The 19417-nt window shown below is 40.0% G+C and overlaps 1 protein-coding gene across 12 annotated transcripts in view; it reads right to left on the reverse strand.

The window, feature by feature from the left end:
• Nucleotides 1-19417, reverse strand: part of LRP1B (LDL receptor related protein 1B) — a 1327274-nt gene that overhangs the window by 271870 nt on the left and 1035987 nt on the right. For 11 of the 12 annotated variants that reach the window (XM_073305381.1, XM_073305383.1, XM_073305382.1 and 8 more), the window contains 3 exons: nt 15792-15932; nt 11759-11946; nt 7016-7199 (listed from right to left, as the gene is read on the reverse strand). In XM_073305381.1, the coding sequence (XP_073161482.1) occupies nt 7016-7199; nt 11759-11946; nt 15792-15932 (513 nt within the window). The remainder of the gene's footprint in view (nt 1-7015; nt 7200-11758; nt 11947-15791; nt 15933-19417) is intronic. The other variant, XM_073305376.1, reaches the window with a different exon arrangement.

The following is a 19417-nucleotide window of genomic DNA, read 5'->3' on the forward strand; positions in this document are numbered from 1 at the left end:
TATTCAGGAATATAATGCTGAAATATAGGTGGTTTGAAAAATAAAACGTTACAATGCTACAATGTTATGGATGAAAGAAATAGTTAAAACCTTCAATTGTTTCAAGTAAGATCAATGATGCAACATAGAAATGAACAAAGTATTCAATTAATATATTTTAATGTAATTTAAAATTTCTTTTGTAATACAGGAACCATATTAAAACTCACGGTAATTTGAAGTCCAAACTGAATATAAATGATATTTTATGTTACTTATCCTGAGTTTTAAATCAATCAAGTAATAAACAACAATGCAAGGTGGAAAGAGAAAAAAGGTTACTTACCTTACAGTAACTGTTCTTCGAGATGTATTGTGCATATATGCATTCCATTGTAGGTATGTGTGCATTCAGTGCATTCAAGTTGGAGACTTACCAGCAATACTACTAGGAGGCGCATGTACCCCTGTTCTCCTTGTGCTCTCAGGTGAGGGCAATAAAAGGGGCATGTTTCCCTTTCCCTCTCCATTCCTTTGCACCACTATAAGTCAATCCAAAGTAGCAGAGAAGGTGCAAGAGTCATGGAATGTACATGTAAACAACACATCTTGAAGAAGAAGAGTTACTGTAAGGTAAGTAACTGTTTTTTCTCCTTTGAGTGATTGCGCACATTTACATTCTACCATAGGTGACTCAGCAGCAGTTCCTTTATGGGTGGAGGAATTTTGGATAATCTTTACCAAAACTATAGTACCCACATGCCAAAGTTGGCATTATCATGAGAGGCTTGAGTGATGGCAGAATGATTAGAAAAAGTATGCCCAGAAGACCATTTCCCACAGGGCATGTATCAGCTATTGGAACATTGCCCAAGAAAGCTGAAGTAGTGGACTGAGCTCTGGTGTAGCAAACCACTATTCTTGACCAAGGAGAGACTTCAGTGAGCTGGTAGCAGAGTTTGACAGATTCAGAAATCTAGTGTGATATTTGCTGAGATGACTCTGGTTGACCCTTAGTTCTTTCAGCTAGGCTACAAAGACTCTGGGGAGGAAGATCTGAAAGGTCTAATGAGGTCCAAAAAACCCATCAGTACTCTATTAACATCCAACATATGGAATGCTTGCTCCTCCTTATGCGAATGGAATTTCAGCAAAAACACCGGAAGGTTACGATTCGTTTACATAGAAGGTTGATACTACCTTAGGAACAAATTTAGGATGTGGCCTAAGGGATACCTTGTCCTCAAGAGAGACTGTAAAAGGAAGGTCAGCCATGAGAGCCTGAAGTTCTGAAACACTCCTCGTGTAAGTAATTGCTACCAAAAATACCAGTTACACAGATGACAAAGATAAAGAAGCTGTCTGCATAGGCTCTAAAGGGGAACCCATGAGTATAGAGAGAACTACACTTAAATCCCACAGAGGTACCAGAGCAGACACAGGAGGGTAAGTATTGGTTAGGCCCTTTCAAAATTGAGAAACAAGAGGAGAGAAGATGTAAAACCTCTCTATTGGTGGACATAGTGCTGAAATAAAAGCCAGGTGAACTCTCATAGAACTATTCGAAGTCTGATGATTTCAGGTGCAGGAGATAGCCCAGCACACGCATAACCTCAATATGATGGAGAAATAAACTGTGGGACTGTGCCCAAACAGAAAATCTTTTCCACTTTGATGCATACCTGCTCTAGTGGATTCTTTTCTGTTGCTCATCAAGAAGGCCTAGACCTCTTGGGAGCACAATTTCTCATGAGTGCTCAGACAGAGATCATTCACACAGTAGGGTGGAGAGATCTGAGGTTCTGATGCAGAGATCTGTCCTGGTTCTGTGCAGAAGTTCTATAACAAGTTGTAGAGTTATCAATGAATGGATGGACAGCTGATGTAAGATCCATGAACCAATATTGTCTTGGCTATGCTGGTGCAATGAGGCTAAATGACGCTTAATCCAGTTTCAGCTTCCTGAGCACCACTGGAATGAGAGGAAACACATATAGGAGGTGACCAGACCAGGGAAGAAGAAAAGCATCTGTGATAGAACCTGCACTTCTGCTAGCCTCGGAGAGAAATCCCAAGCACTTGTTGAGGTTGGTCATAAACAAGACTATTACTGGGTACCCTAGCAGTGGAAAACATGGAGGAGAATGTCTTTCTGATTGACTATTCAAGATGGTCTGTGAAAACCCCCTTGAGCAATCTGTTAGTGTGCTTCTCACTCCTGAAAAGTGAAAAGCTTTCAGGGAAACATTGTGATGAATACACAGACTCCAAAGGAGGATAGGTTCCCAGCACAGCTGAGACAATCTTGCACCTCCCTGATGTTCAGGTAAAACATACCTGTGATGTTGTCTGTGAGAACTTGCACCACCTGTTTTCTGAGGGAGGGCATAAATAGTACCAGGCCAGATGAATAGCTCTAAGTTCCAACATGTTTATATGCAGGGGAAACCTTCTGATGTGATGTTTTCCCAAGCACGGTAAAGAAGAGATAGCACTGGTACATTGTCCACTACCAAAAAGTCAAAATGATTGCTTTGAGGTCATAGGCATCTGGTGAGAATGGCCCACCACAGTTGAAGGTGACTAGCAACATCTAGGAGGCCTTTACCTCTTCTTGGGAGGGATATTGTGGACTCTGTTGGAAAGAGGGTGTACAATAATACTGTGACCTAACTTGGTTCACTTTTGTAGCTGGAGTGTAAACTCATGAAGAGGTGCATGGTATCACCTATTTTTGTAGAAAATTGTTTAGACCTTTCAGATGGTAAGTCCTCTCTTGTGATGTCCATGCTCCTTTGGGATGTCCAAAGCCTGCAGCCAGGAACTATGCTGCATAGAGACTGAGGTGGCCATGGAGCATGAGGCAGTATCAGCTGCTCTGTTGCTGCCGGAAGGGCACTATAAGATGTCCCTTAGACACTAATGCTAAAAACTGGTCACGAAATTCCTCTGACAGTTTATCAGAGAACTTGGAAATAGCAGAGAAATTAATAAAGTTATATTTAGTTAAAAGAGCCTGGTTATCGGAAACTGGCTTTTGTAGTGTAGCAGTGGAATAGACTTTACAGCTGTATAAATCTAACTTTTTAAGCTCTGTATCTTTTGGACTGGACTTAGGATGGTTTTGGAAAGGCTGCTCATTACCAGGTCCTACTGCCAGAGAATCAGGAACTGGATGAGTAAAGAAATGCTCAAACCCTTGCTGAGGATCCTGGAATAGAGGCTGAAGTCTGTCAGAGAGTCTATGCTGGCCATAACAAGGCCTCAATAATGGGAAGGCCAAATTTTCCTAGAGTAGAAGTCTGCAAAATATCCAGGAGAGTGCAGATTTTTCTGCACAGTCTTTACCTGCACTCCCAGAGAAGTAACCATCCTTCCCATGAGATCCTGGAAGACTTTAAAAATCCTCCGGGGTGGGAGTGAATGGGAGAGATGTTGATTCCAGGGTAACGGCTTCATCTGGTGAGGAAGAAGGAATGTGAGAAGAGGCACTAAAGGCTCCTCTAGTAATTCACCCTCCTCAATGTCAGATTCCATGACAGCGGGTTGAGGGATAGGTGCAGGATACTGAAAAGATGTCTCATACACTGAGAGTCAGGGAGACATTCTCCCAGGAAGTGAATGAGACGGAGGTCTAAAATCCCTTGGTGCAGCCCAAGACCAATATGGCCATGGAGTCGTGGGGGACCCCAAGCTGCAACTTTCCTGCATGAGAACCAGACCTTGATCCTTAGACCTGATAATGGAAGATCTAAAGAAAGAGCTGAAGGGTCTTGGAAGACAGACAGGTACTTCCCCTTCCGATCCCATAGAAGATACATAAGCCTCTTCATGGTAGTGGGTAGTTGTTTCCATAGGTGGTGTTGTGGCTGATATGTGGGATACATACCAGGGTCAGTAAAAGATACAGGTTGGAGTGGCCTAAAAGCTGATGAAGTGGTCAGCACCAGCAGTGCTGGAATAAACACAGTCAGTGCTAACTGCATCAACGGAGCTGAATGGATAGTCAGTGCAGGTTGCACCATTGGTACCAGGCATGTCGATGGTGCCAAGTGAGATATCGGTGCTGGGTGCACTGGCAGAGGGGATTTTGTAGTCAGTATCAGTTCAGGAAATACCGGAGCCAGCTGCAGTAGAGAGGGTCAGGCAGGGAAAAACAAAGAAGTTCCCTTGCTGCTAGGAAGGCCTGAGGAATAGAAGCCACCCCAGTTGAATGTATTAGTTCTAACAGTGCCAACAATGGTGGAGGGTCCAGAGACCAATGGGAAGGCCCTGGAACAGGTGAAGATACTGGCCTCAATGGCCCACATGGAACAACTGAGCATTTCGATTTGTGAGGTTTCAAACTGGTACCAGAGGACTTACCCAATGACTGTTTGGGAGAAGACCGAGACTTAGAGGTCTTGTCAGAGTCTGAATGTTTAGATCTCTTCAACCTAGATAAAGAAGAGGAAGCATGACATTCAGTCCCAGATTTATGTCTGGAGTCAGAAGAATCTGGAGGAACACTCTGACTTGACCCAGAGTCTACTGGGGTCATGATCAGGACTCAGCTCAGATGCAGGTTATGTCACCTCCTTCATGAGGTGATCCTTAAGGCAACAGTCTCTCTAATTCTTAGTGTGGATGGGAAAAGTGGTATAAATAAGACATTTGTCCCTCTCATTTCCCTCACCCAAACAAATCAAACAACTTTTGTGCCTATCCATGACAGGGATAACAGCCCTGCACATGGCACATTGTTTAAACCCAGAGAATCTTTTCATAATAAATCCTCCAGGTGTAATAAAAGTATAGCTAAAATAACTACACTGTACTATACTTACTACAAAAACTGTATACAGGTAAGTTTTCAAAAGCTGGCTGACAAAGCTAAAGCCACCAGGAGTTCCAACTCTTGCTATGGATAGATATAAGGAACTAACAGGGAGCCGACAGACGTACTCATTTTATGCCTTCTCTTGAGAGCATGAAGAGAGAGACGGCACATTTGCCTCCCAGTGAAACTGCTGTTCACTGGGCACACAAACATCTACAGTGGGAATGTATATGTGCACAATTACTCGAAGGAGCACAAGCAATTTTCGAATTCTGTGAATAGTTTTTATACTCTAGGTAAGACTAATACCATTAACTGTTAAACTGATAATATATATTTTTTAAGGTTCAGTAAATACTTGTAATGCTGTTTTATCACTATAGAGTATATCATATGCTGCTGTTGCAAACAAAAGGCAATTTGATAGTGGCATATCATTTGAAATTTACAGAGATTTTCATAGTGTGAGTAAATCTAAAAAAAATCCCATGTCTCCGACAAAACTAAATTAATTACTATTAGACGTCAATCAGTTTTGTTTTCTCATAGTTTCCCCAGGTTTCTTCATTTTCTCCTGGTTATCCACTGTTTTATCATGCACTGCAGTAAAATCTCACTTTCTGTCTTTATTACTGCTATATTATCAATGAAAGTGTTTGAAGATAAACTGGAGGATAAATAAAGAATAATTATAAGAATGACAAATATAATTTAACACTTTATATTAACTCTGTATACACTGTGCTAAAATGATGTGCTGTACAGTGGATACCCATTTCAACTATTTTAGCTAATACTTCATACATTCTGCATACATTTCAAACTTAACATAGGACATTCTCCAGTTCTTTGATGGTCTGAGATGTCACCTTCAGGACAGGCTAATTTAGTGTGTTGTGGAGACAGGCTGTTATGGGGGGCTAAAGAGGCCAGGTTAGGATTTCTCGGTGGACTCAAAAGCAGCTGGAAAAGCCTCTCACAGGCTGGGAATGACTCTTACCACAGCCAGCCTTGCTCCAACATGAACAGCTGCCAATTTAAGTTTGAGAACTTTTTCATTAACACTTTGAAATCTTTACATATTTCAGCTCCAGAATGTATCTCAGATCCTGTCTCCTATTTTAGGCTCCACTCCTTCCTCTCATCTGACTGCTCTGTGTCCTGTAAATGTGCAAGTGCCCTATAAGGTAAGGGATAGGAGACAAGAAAATCAGATCCCATCTCTCTGCTCTGCCTCTTCAGCTTCCTCTCCCATTATTCATGGAAGCAGCAGGAACAAGGGTCTCAGAGATACAAAGGTCTCACTGAGACAGAAAGTGGCCTACTGTTGGAAAAAAAAAACAGGCCTGCAGGGAGTGCAGGCAGGTCAAGAACAGGAGCATATCTGCCTGCTAGGGAGTTAAGAGAATTTCCAGAGGAGGAGCCCAGCAGAGGAGGAATGGAGTGTGCTTTGTTTGTGCATGGGAGATGGCTTGTAACTGGTAGAGTCTCCTACTCCTAATTCCTCCTTGACCTCCTGCTCCTCAGGAAACTGACACTGTGCAATCCTGATGGTTGAAATAAGTCAGGAAGGAACACGTATAGGATACAAAGAGAGATAATTAAGCTAAGTCCTTATATTTACTGTGCATACCATTTCAAACAGTCCATTTTGCACTACGGCAGGAGATAATGTGATAGTACAATAAGAACAGTGAATTGGGCATTTTTTATGCAAAGATCAGAAACACCATATAATTTTCTTTTATCCTCTTTTTTTCCATGCTTAACTTATTACGCAGGCTTAATGCATTAATGTCAGCAAGCTATTCTAAAAATTAAAATAAATAAAATAAAATAATGCAGCAGCAGCAGGCTTTTTAATATTGCACACTACATGTTTTATGATTACCATGTGACTGAGCAGCAGGCAATATAAGGTGATGTGGTTTTTTTCTGCTTCTGAAATTTCCCAGTGCCTAGTGCACACTTAATAATTCACAGTATCATAATGAACTGTAATTATCCACATAGAATCCTGTGTGTGGAATACACAATAAAAGTAGAAATTATTCTCACATTCAGACACCTTGCACTGAATTCAGATTTCTGTTTCTGACTGAAAAGGATGCTTTAAACCATCTTTCTAGTCATTACAGAAGCTGAAACACAGATTTCCAAGTTAAAGCTTTTCACAAACAATTTTGGTTATATTTGTGTATAAATAAAATGTGATACCTGAAAGAGATTTACAGCCATTGAGGTTATCAGGTTGTGTTTCATACCCATCTGCACACAAGCATTTGTAAGTTCCATATGTATTGATGCATTGCTGGCTACAGGGAAATCCAGATGAACATTCATCAATGTCTACACATATTTTGCCATCATCCTTGAGCCGGAATCCAGGCCAGCATTTGCACTGGGAAAGAAAAACAAGAACACTCATTTTTTATTATTGTTGGTGTCTTTCTGTTTGGCATAAACTTACTAAGAATAGCTTAAAAATTAGAAATCGAAGACAGAGTAGTCTGGCACCACCAACCTTTCAACAATGACACAACTTTAAAATAATCTTTTTTGACCTACTGTTTTAACTTCAGGTAACTTTCTATGTAACAGGAATTTATCAAATGGCACATTAGAGATGTTTGTTGGAGAATTGTCCTACTGAAGTGAAACTACCAAAATTTGCTTTTTCCAGTTTAACAAAATGTTAGGCCTTCCTCTCTTTCTCTTCAACTATGACCATATGACAAAATTAACACTTGTAATGAACAAGAACACTAGAGTGTAAAGTTCTAAAGAAAGTACGGTTACTTACCCTAGTCCTGTAGTTTTTAAAGATGTGCTCAAGATTGGATTCTTTTGGCCAGCAGTGTCCATTTGGGCTGTGATTGTGCCATAGGACCCTTTGTGTTCCCCACTTCCTCACTGCCCAAAAAGATAAAGGACGAACTGCATCCAACTGTCCTTCAATTCCTTCACCAATAAAACATCAGGACTCCGTAGCAGTAGGGAAGGAGGGTGGGCTGTGGAATGCATGCGAATGCCACATCTCAGAGAAACAGGTACTATAGGGTAAGTAACTATTCTTTCTTCTTCGATTGACTGTTCCCATGCATTTCACTTCTGGTGACTTGCAAGCAGTGACCCCACAGACAGGAGGCTCATGCTCTGTGTCTATTTAAATAGTGATTGCGGGTCAGCTATGTCAAAGCAAGCATCTCATCTTGATGTCTTGCATAGGAAATAGGGCTTTGTGAAAATATGGACTAATCCCCATGTAACTACCCTTCAAATTTCAGAAATTGGTCAGCTTCCTAGGGAAGGAGGAGAAGCTGCCAGTGATGTGGACTACAACCTGCATGGAAGGATCTAATCTAGGTCACTCACAGCATGATATGATGTAATTAGATATCCATTTAGACAGTTTCTGGGTTGATATTGTCAGACCTTTAATCCTCTCTGTAGACTCTACAAATAGTCTAGGGAAGTTCTTGCATGGTTTTGTCCTATCCAGGTAAAGTGAAAGAGCCCTAATTACATTCACTGTGGGCAGCTTGGCTTCCCCCTGCTTGAAATATGGCTTGGGAAAGAAAACTGGCAGATGAATCATCTGATTCAAATGAAAGTCAAATGATCTTTGGTAAAAACTTCAGTTGAGGCCTAAGGATCACCTTGTACATAAAGAACACTGTGTAAGGTAAACCAGTCATAAATATCATATTGTTGAAGGCAGGGCCCATTAACTCAGATAAGACTATATTTAGATTCCAGGAAGGAAGGAGGTCATAGATTGTGGGAAACACATGAATCAGGCCCTTTAGAAATCTAGCAATTGTAGGGTGGGAAAAAAAGATGTGACCTTGGATGAAGAAAAGGTAAGGTGTTACTGATACTAAGTGCACTCTTATAGAGTTGATGGACAGCCCTGAGTACTTTAGAGATAAAAGGGTAGTCAGGAATCAGGGTATCTGAAGGAAACAGATAGTGTTGTGTGCCCAAATAAAGAATCTATTCTACCTGGCTGAAGAGAATCCTTCCTGTAGGTTGACATAACACACTGCTGTTGTGTTGTCAGTCAGGATTTGTCTATTAGTCCACATAACACAGGAAGAGACACTGTGGAGGCTAGTTATTTATATAAAGGGCAATCTCTTCTACAGTCTAGAGGCCTTGGGTCTGAAGATGGTCCAGATGAGCTCCCCACCCAAGCATGGAAGCATCTGTCTCCAGTATCTTGGTGAAAAGAGGTGGAGAAACGTTTGCAAACCTTGAGAGGGTGTTTCCACCAATTTCACAATGAGGGTACTTCTCAAGGGACCTGAATCCTCATGTCTAATGTTTGTTGGGTAAATATACAAATTTCAACCACCCTTGCGTGCAGCATAAGTGAAGTCTGGCTTGCTGCGTGACATACATGCAGAAGGCCACATGACCAAGAAGTCTGAGAAAGACTCTTGCTGAAGATTAAGGGTGAGCATCAGCTGGTTGATGAGATCTACTGTAATATTGAATGTGTCCTGTGGCAGACAGACTCTTGCTTTGTACACTTAGCGCTGCCCCCATGAATTCTATTCTTTGGGTTGGTAATAGTGATTTTTTTTCCTTATTGATCCCAAAACCCAGGGTGGTGAAAGTTGCAGGAACAAGTGAAAGGAGTTGTTCACCTGTTGTGGTGATCTTCCTCCAGTGAGGGAGGAGTTGTTGTTCAACTGTTGAGGTGAGGGATACCTGGATTCCTCACTTTCTTAGTGAGCCACTATGACAGCCAAGCATTTGGTAAACACACTAGTCCTTGGTGCTGTTGAAAGACTGAAGGACAGGATTCTCACTTGGAATCTCAGGTATTTTCTGTTTGCTGGGTGAATTGGTATGTAAATACAAGCATCTTATAAACTGAGAACCATGAACCGGTCCTGGGAAGCTAAGGATGGGATTATAGAGGGTAGAGATACCATGCTGAATTTAAAGCCATGGATGAAGGTGTCGCATCACCTCTAATCCAGGATTAGGCACCAGCTCTCTAACAAAAAGAAAATGTCTCAAACATTTTAAGGTAAAACAACTGTCCTAACAAAAAATCCTTTAACCTCACTTGGCCTTTACTGGGACACAATTTCCTTCAACCCATCCCCAGGTTCAACAGTTTATCAGCAGCAAATGTTTCCTTTTCTACTCAGTGCAGTGGTTTCTGCACCATCACTCTATGTAGCAATGCAAGGATGTCGGGAAGCCTTGGACTCCAACTCCTTGACTCTAATGAGTGAAGTAGCTCTCTACTTCAGACATCAAGCTCTGCTTCATACTCCAGGGCTACTTCCTGCAATTGACTGGTTTGCCTTTTAGGCCCTCACAATAGCACCTTCTCAGACAGCCGTACACTGCTTCTTCCTAGGCCTTCCCCAGGACTCTTCAGGTTAAACTCTTGCTCTTCCCCAGGCTTTTCCCAGATCCCCTTTGAAGAGGTTAGCCGCAGGTCTTCTGCACCCTTAGTCTCTCCCTACTGAGTGCAGACTGTCTCTATGGATAGGTGCTATTTGCTTTCCTTTAATCACATGACCCTTCACAGTCATGTTCTCCCCAAATTCTCAATCCCATGATTTCAGAGGTAAATCTGGCACAGGTGAAACTAGTTCTATCTCCCTTAAAGGGGCCATCTTATCCTGTGACATGACAGGGGGATTTCCCTGCCAGAAGATATCTGTTGATGCCTCAGGCTTATGACTATAAACTTCATTTCACATGGCAAGCACTTCCCAAGTGGTGGGGAGGCGGCTATCTGAATTTAGCAGATCCCCAAAGGTTAAAGATTAGAATTTTCAGGTGGCCAAGAGTCTTTCAGTTTTGAACTCCATTCTCTTGTTTATGTGTGAAATCACATATGACATAATCTGCTTGACTTCTGTAGCATGTCTGCCACAGTGGCAGGAAAATGATTCCTGTGACTAAAACAATAGACAGAAGAACCCTCCTCCAACCACAGAAAAACAGCCTGACCATTCAACGGAGGATTTTCTTTTCCATAAGGAGTTGGAGACGCTCTAAAATTCCTTAGCTGATTCAGAGAACCAAGGTCTACCTTATGAGTGGCCCCAAGTTCGCAGTTCAACAGGAGCTGATTCAAGTAGAGAAGAACCTACCATCCACGGAAAAGGGAATGAAACTAATTCAATAAGGCAGACTTGTCATTATAAAACAAGAGGAAACAAACTTGGGAATCCATTCAAATGTTAAACAATCATTCTGAAGGTACAAAGGTCCAGGTGGAGTCCCACCATTGGGGAAGAATGAAGAATTTCTTGGAATTTGGGCCAAAATAACATTCAACCAATGGGTCCTAGACATGGAAGTATAAAGATATATAATTAAGTTTATCAAATGCACCAGCATCTTGTTCATGCTATTAATGAGCAAAGTTGCGTGCACACAAATGGAGGGCACATTTTGAAAGTTTGTCCATTAACAGTGCGTTGTTCAATTTTTCTTTGTTAATGGAGTCACTATTTCAATCAACTTGGGAAAAGTTTACTATTTGTATTATTTACTATTGGAGGCATGGTCTTATAAGCAATTCTCAGATCATTTGTGTTTTTTGTACATCAGCATGATTTGTTTGGGTTTTTGTAATTGCTGTATCTTTTGGACTTTTGTTATTGTAGGTTCATCTTCATCACCTTTTAAGTAAAATATTCAAGTATTAGATTTTACAAGTATATAGAAATAAATGTTGAAATTACTTCATGTACCTTTTTCCATTGGTTATAAGTTGAATTTAAGCTCCTGCTTTTTGCACAAATGATGGTCATTTGCATACCTCATATATTGATTTGCATAGGTTTGTGATTTTGAGGAGCTTACTTGTTTAAAAGCTAGTACCACATTCTGAAGTTCTACTACATAGTTATGTGGTTTAAACAATCATACTTAAGGATTAAAAACTTATATTATACTATATTACACACCATGACTACCAACCTTGTACCCAACAGGAAGATCCTGACAATCTTGAGAACAGCCACTGACTTTCTTACTCAAGCATTCATTGATATGGCAGTTTCTCTCATCAGATCCGTCACCACAGTCCTCTTTATTGTCACAGACCTCTATTTGAGGAATGCATTTACCATTTTTGCAAATGAAAAAAGAACTGTTGCACGACTGTTCTGGAAAAAATAAAATAAAATAAAATAAAATAAAACAAATGAACAACATGTCAGCGGTTCTCATACTTTTCCCATAGTGTGACCCAGCTCTGATAGACTTTTTCATAGACCAACTCCAAACTGTGGGGACCAGATTTTCTTGTGTTTGTGACTAATCTCATAAGAGTGCTTGCATGACAACAGTAGTTGCTTATATGAAAAAGTTACATGTGTAAATTTTATTTTAGTTTTAGATATCTATATTAAGATAAGTGTTTACTCCTTTCTGAAAAAAGTGAATCATATTGTCTATTCTTCATTTCATCTTCCCCTTTCATCAGTTTGGTTTTGCTTAACTGGAAATAATAAGAACAAGCATCATGTGATCAGCATCACCTCTCTGCAGACCACCAGTGAAAAATCCATAAACTATATATTGGAAACTATGCACAAGGGGGAAAAAAGCTATAGTACAGCAAATTAACTGCCCTGTGTATATTAAAAATATCACACACCTCATATAGTATTTTTGGAAAAACACTGGAAAAAATCATAATACATTTGTAGAGCTAACATTGGAGATTATTTTTGGTAGCAATGGAGAACTATGTCATAGTAAAATCCTCTAATAGGATCCTCCTCCCCCCCACAAAAAAAAAAAACCCTGGCTATCTAAAGCCTAATTTTGAAAATTTAAGAGGAAACCTAGATGGTTCAGGAGCATACAGACATGTGATAACTTAACTGTGTACCATAAAAGCTATGAAAATATGAAAAATAACTATGATGCAAGGTACACAAAATTGAGGAGGTACTGACATATAGGGAGCACTAATAAGATTTTTCACTAGCATCCAAGTCATATGCCTCTAAAAAATAATACATGTTCAACTAAAAAACATAAAAATGGCAATATTGGGTCAGATCAATAGTCCATCTAGCTTGGCACCCTGTCTTCCAACAGTGGCCAGTGCCAGATGCATCAGAGGGAATGAGCAGAACAGGGCAATTACTGAGTGATCCATCCCTTGTCATCCAGTTCCAGATTCTGGCAGTCAGAGGTTTAGAGATACCCAAAGCATCAGGTTGCATCCCTGACCATCATGGCTATATTCCATGAATTTATCTGACTCTTTTTTTAACCCAATTATACTTTTAGCCTCTCACAATGGGTTGACTGTGCATTGTGTGAAGAAGTACCTCCTTATGTTTGTTTTAAACCTGCAGCCTATTAATTTCACTGGGTGACCCCTAGTTCTTGTGTTATGTGACGGGGAGAATTACACTGCCTTATTCACTTTCTCCATACCATTCATGATTTTATACACCTCTATATTATCCCCCTTAGTCATCTCTCCTCTAAGCTGAGCAGTCTCAGTCCTTTTAATCTCTCCTCACATAGAAGCTGTTCCTTACACCTGTTCATTTTTGTTTGCCCTTCTCTGTACTTTTTCCAATTCTAATATATCTTTTTGAGATGGGATGACCAAAACTGCATGCAGTATTCAAGGTGTGGGCATACCAGAGCTTTATATAGTGGCATTATGATATTTTCTCTCTCTTTCCTAACAGTTCCTAACATTTTGAACTGTTGCTGCACACTGAGCAGATGTTTTCAGAGAACTATCCATGATTACTGCAAGATCTTTCTTCGGTGTAACAATTAATTTAGACCTCATCATTTTATATGTATAATTGGGATTATTTTTTTCTAATGTGCACTACTTTGCACTTATCAACATAGAATGTATCTGTATTTTATCATCCAGTCACCTAGTTTAGTGAGATCTCTTTGTTACTCTTTGCAGTCAGCTTTGGACTTAACTAACTTGAGTAATTTTTTTATCGTCTGCAAATTTTGCATCCTCACTGTTCACCCCCTTTCCAGATCATTTATGAATATGTTGAACAGCACAGGTCCCAGTACAGATCTGTATGGGACCCTGATATTTACCTCTTTCCATTGTGAAAACTTACCATTTATTCTTACCCTTTGTTTCCTATCTTTTAACCAGTTACTGATCCATCAGAGGATTTTCCCTCTTATCCCATGAGTCCTTACTTTGCTTAAAAGCCCTTGTTGAGGGACCTTGTCAAAGGCTTTCTGAAAGTCCAAGTACACTATATCGACTGGATCACCCTTATCCACATGCTTGTTGACTCCCTCACAGAATTCTAATAGGTTGGTGAGGCATGACTTCCCTTTACAAAAGCCGTACTGACTCTTCCTCAAGATATTGTGTCTGATAATTTTGTCCTTTACTATAGTTAAGTTTATCAGCTTGTACTGAAGTTAAGCTTACCTTCCTGTAATTGCCAGGATCACCACTGGAGCTCTTTTAAAAAATGTGTGTTACATTAGCTATCCCTCAGTCACCTAATACAGAGGCTGCTTTAAGCGATAGGTTACATACCACAGTTAAGTTGTTTATAGATTATCTGGAACTTTCTCAGGGCCTCCATCATGCATGCTGCATGACACCCATGTTTCCCAGGGGTATGTCTACACAGCAAAAAAACAAAAAAAAAACCCCACAGCAGTGAGTATCAGATCCTGGGTCAACTGACTTTAGGCATGTGAAGTTTGTGCTGCTGGGACAAAAATAGCAGTGTAGGCATTTTCTGTGACCTTCCCCCCTGAACTGGGTTTCAGAACCCAGGCTCCTGTGCGAGCCCAAACGTCTACACTGCTATTTTTAGCCCTGCAATATGCAAATCAGTTGACCTGAGCTCTGTGATCTGGAACCACAGGGGGGTTTCTGCTGTGCAGACGTACCCTTTATCTTGTATTAAGTACTTAGGCTGAGCCAGCATGGTGACCAGTAACAGCAGCTAGTATAACTTGAGAAACGCCTTAGGATTTGAAATCTCTGCAGCAATATGTGATTAAATATTAAAATTACTATTGTACATGGTAGTGGAAACAAATGGTAATTAATATTTATTGCTTAAATATCAATATTCAACATGGTTCAACATTCCGGGCCCAATCTTGATCCTGATAAAGAAAATGGGAATTTTACCATTGACTTTAACAGAAACAGGATTACACCGTTATGATCAGCTCCTAGTTTTAAATAAATGTGCACATTCACACCCTCACAGAACAAATTTCTGCACCTGTGCTTAGCAATCCTAATTTAGCAACAGAATCTTAAATAGTGAATCTTCGGATCCACATACTATAGTATTGTCTTGCAGACAATGCATGATCCTCATGAAAGCTTGTATAATGGGCTACATTAATGCCTTAATGGAGTGATAAGGTGTGAGTGGAAGAACTGTTCACATATAGCTCTCCCCTTGCAAAACGACATGGAATAGTCCACTACCTCCAGAAGAGGATAAATTTGCATAATAGAAACAATTAAGCTTCAGTGGCATTGATAAAAGGAGTGGAACACATTTACATTTTGTGACTAATAAAAGTGGAGAGAACTTTAAAATGGCGTGAAGCTGAGAAATCCAACATATCTCCATTCTGGTTTGGTCAGAGCTAATCCTGTGTTATTGGAATGTACTGTTATGTCTGCTCTCCCTGCTTGCAAAATTATGGAGTGAGCAGGTCAGGTCCTATAAACTTGGATAGTAACTATTGTAATGTTGTCTAGTCTATACTAGCTGGAAACACATGTGTAAACAAACTACAAGCTCCCCTGAGCCATCTGGTGTGGCTAGCTTAATTTTAATCAGCTGAGACTGATAAACTACAGGAATGACAAATTACAACTGCATCCTCCTCACAGGATGAATGAAGCATTAAAAAGACAGGACTGTACAGTTATTAGTATTATAGTCTTTCTATCTACAATTCTAAATTAAGTTTGTTGGGAAAAAATACATATATGTGATTTAAAAAAATGAACCTGAACTTTTGCACTTTATGTTTATAGGAGCTTCATCAGAATGATCTGAGCAGTCAAAGTCCCCATCACATTGCCACTGAGAATTTGAGAGACACCTTCCATCAGCACAACTGAATTCTCCAGGATTACAGTGACGATACCCTAGAAACAGAGTAATCAAAGCTTTACTGATTCATACTTTGCATATGCGTATATTGTCACATAATTTCATAACAGTCTATACAAGTAAACAAATGTATCTCTATATAGAGAGAGATACAGAAAGATAAATATGCATATACATGTGCATCTCAAAAGACAGACTCCTTAAAAAGACGAAATCCTCAGTGCAGTTCTGGAAACTGCATAAGATTATTTTCTGAGAGGTTCAAATAGATTCTTGCCAGAGAAAAGGACAACATCTAGAATTTGCTCCTTAGAAGGGAGTCTCTGCCAGAGTTTAATAAGAAAAATCCAGAAATGGCAAAAACTGAAAAGTCAAATAAAAATTTTCTTTCCTTGCTATTTTAAAACATAATGGTCAAGTTTTTTCAGTGGAAAAATCACCATTTTGCTGCAAGAAACCAAATCAAATGGATGAAATTCATGTTCTTTTCTGAAACAGTAGAATTTTGCCATTTTTGTACAAAGCATGTTTCATTGGGGGGGGGGGGGGAAGAGGAGGATTATCTTGGAGTGCATGCATACTCATGAAAATATTACGCTATGCATGTGAGAAAGAATGAAGTCAAAATTGCCCTGCAGCTGTTTTTCCTGCCTTTTTGAATGTTCACATTCCAACAGATTTTTCCAGCAAAAAATGAAATTTTTGAAGTTTTAAAAATATGACTTGCTCTTTCTGAGGAGCAAATCCAAGATGATGGTTGTTTCTGAAGCTTTGTTTCATGTACATTAGCATTAGCAGAGCTACCTTACCAGATGGAGAAATAAAATACCAGCTAATTTTCCTTTAGTTATTCTACACAATTTGGGTCTAGCTCTTCCCTGCCAGCAGATGGAATCAGAGCACTTGACCTTCTGAGATGAGACACCCCTCTACCCCTTATTCTCTCAGTATCCTCCATTGACACTTTGAGTGGAGTTAATGTACCACCGGAATCATAAAACATAACTATCTTTTATCTAACTTGTAATATTTATATAACTTGTAATAAGCCAGAGTAACTCAACAGGGAACCTTCATAAAGATGTAACTTTTTAAAAATAGATTTTCCTTAATTCTATCTTTCAATCAAATGCAACCTCCCTTCACATATTAATTACTCATGTTGGGCCAGGCCTCAGCTACATCTGAGGCCTCAGCTACATCGTGTTTGATGTTTTGCAGAGGCTGTCTCAGCAAAAAGAAAAGGAGTACTTGTGGCACCTTAGAGACTAACCAATTTATTTGAGCATGAGCTTTCGTGAGCTACAGCTCACTTCATCAGATGTTTACCGTGGAAACTGCAGCAGACTTTATATACACACAGAAATCATGAAACAATACCTCCTCCCACCCCACTGTCCTGCTGGTAATAGCTTATCTAAAGTGATCAACAGGTGGGCCATTTCCAGCACAAATCCAGGTTTTCTCACCCTCCACCCCCCCACACAAATTCACTCTCCTGCTGGTGCTAGCCCATCCAAAGTGACAACTCTTTACATAATCAAGTCGGGCTATTTGCCCGACTTGATTATGTAAAGAGTTGTCACTTTGGATGGGCTAGCACCAGCAGGAGAGTGAATTTGTGTGGGGGGGTGGAGGGTGAGAAAACCTGGATTTGTGCTGGAAATGGCCCACCTGTTGATCACTTTAGATAAGCTATTACCAGCAGGACAGTGGGGTGGGAGGAGGTATTGTTTCATGATTTCTGTGTGTATATAAAGTCTGCTGCAGTTTCCACGGTAAACATCTGATGAAGTGAGCTGTAGCTCACGAAAGCTCATGCTCAAATAAATTGGTTAGTCTCTAAGGTGCCACAAGTACTCCTTTTCTTTTTGCGAATACAGACTAACACGGCTGTTCCTCTGAAACCTGTCTCAGCAAAAGCCTCCAATTCCCATCTGTAGTGTCTGGCAAAGACATGCATTTAAAACCAGGTCAATCTAGATCTGACACAGGTGCTTCTGCTCTCTCTATGATGCTCCTATAATCTGGTTGAATAGGCTTGGAAGAAATGTGGAAGAAATGTGGAAGATCTAAAATTGGATCTTCTTTTGTATTTCTAAATAAACTTCACCAATCAGTTACTCTAGTTAAGTAGAAATGGTTAACTCTCATGCTCCTTTTCTTTTGGGGAAGATCTCATGGAGAACAAAGCATTTCTCCGCATACTCTCCTGGGGACATCTCGTATAAGATTTGCTCAACAGATAGTCTGAAATTCCCATATTCTTATGGACAAATAAATAATCACTAAGAATGAGCCTTGAAGGAATAAATTAGGATTATAAATGGAACAGAATCCATATTGAAACAGTTATCAAAGACTAATAGAATAGTAAAAATATTAAGAGAATTCAGACCCAAATTCAGATGCAAAAGAGGACTAGATCATCTGAGCATTGGCCTCATTTTGGTAATTGCCTTGAGGACTTCCACCATATCTGAATATGAGCTAACCAGAAATGATAGACTCTAACTATATATGCAGCAAATTGTACAAATTGCAGCTTCAGTGAAATAGACTCTTTTATCTAAACAAACTCAGGAAATAATCAGGATATCTACTATCTTCGCCTTGAGGTATACCAAGAAGAAAAGTCCCTCCCCCCCCAATTCTAAAGTGGGTGAAGTGCCTTGACTGCAACATTACCTTTTCTGAATAAGTTTCATCTTAGATTTTTAATGCCAAGAGGCAGGATATAAGCAATACATTGAGATGGGTTTTCATGATAAACTGGGTTCTAGATCAAGAAGTTCTCTGTTGCTGGGCACCTTAGTTGGCCTGGCAGGCAGAGGTGACCTGCTCTGGCTATACTGTCTGCCATGGCTAGTTGAGACTGTTACAGTATATCATAGAAAGGTAGGCATGCAATGCATCTTGATAGGTCATCTAGTCCAGTTCCTTGCAGGGAAGCAGGGCTATGTATTAACTAGATCATCCTTGACAGATATTTGTCTAACCTGTTCTTATAGACCTCCAAATGCTAGAGATTCCACAACATCACTAGATAATTTGTTCCAGTGCTTAACTTCCCTTACAGTTAGGAAGTTTTTCCCAATGTCTAACCTAAATCTCCCTTGCTACAATTTAAGTCCATTCTTGTTCTGCTGTCAGTGGTTAGGAGAACAATTTATATAACCATTTACGTGCTTAAAGGCTGTTATCCTGTCCCCCATCAGTCGACTCTTCTCCAGTCTAAACCTTTATTCATTTTTGTTGCTCTCCTCTAGACTTTCTCCAATTTGTCCATATCTTTCCCAAGGTGTGATGCCCAGAACTGGTCACAATACTCCAGCTGAGATCTAATCAGCTTGGAGTAGAGCCAAAAAAATTACTTCTTGTGTCTTGCTTACAGCACTCCTGCTAATACATCCCATTTGGCGTGGTTTGAGCATTAGCTGCCAGTGAGTCCTGATGTGTGTTATGAGGCTGTGCCTGTCAGCACTGAATCTTATTATACAACATGAGTTCCTACATACAG

Source organism: Lepidochelys kempii, chromosome 11 (assembly GCF_965140265.1).
Source record: "Lepidochelys kempii isolate rLepKem1 chromosome 11, rLepKem1.hap2, whole genome shotgun sequence".
Taxonomy (NCBI): domain Eukaryota; kingdom Metazoa; phylum Chordata; order Testudines; family Cheloniidae; genus Lepidochelys; species Lepidochelys kempii.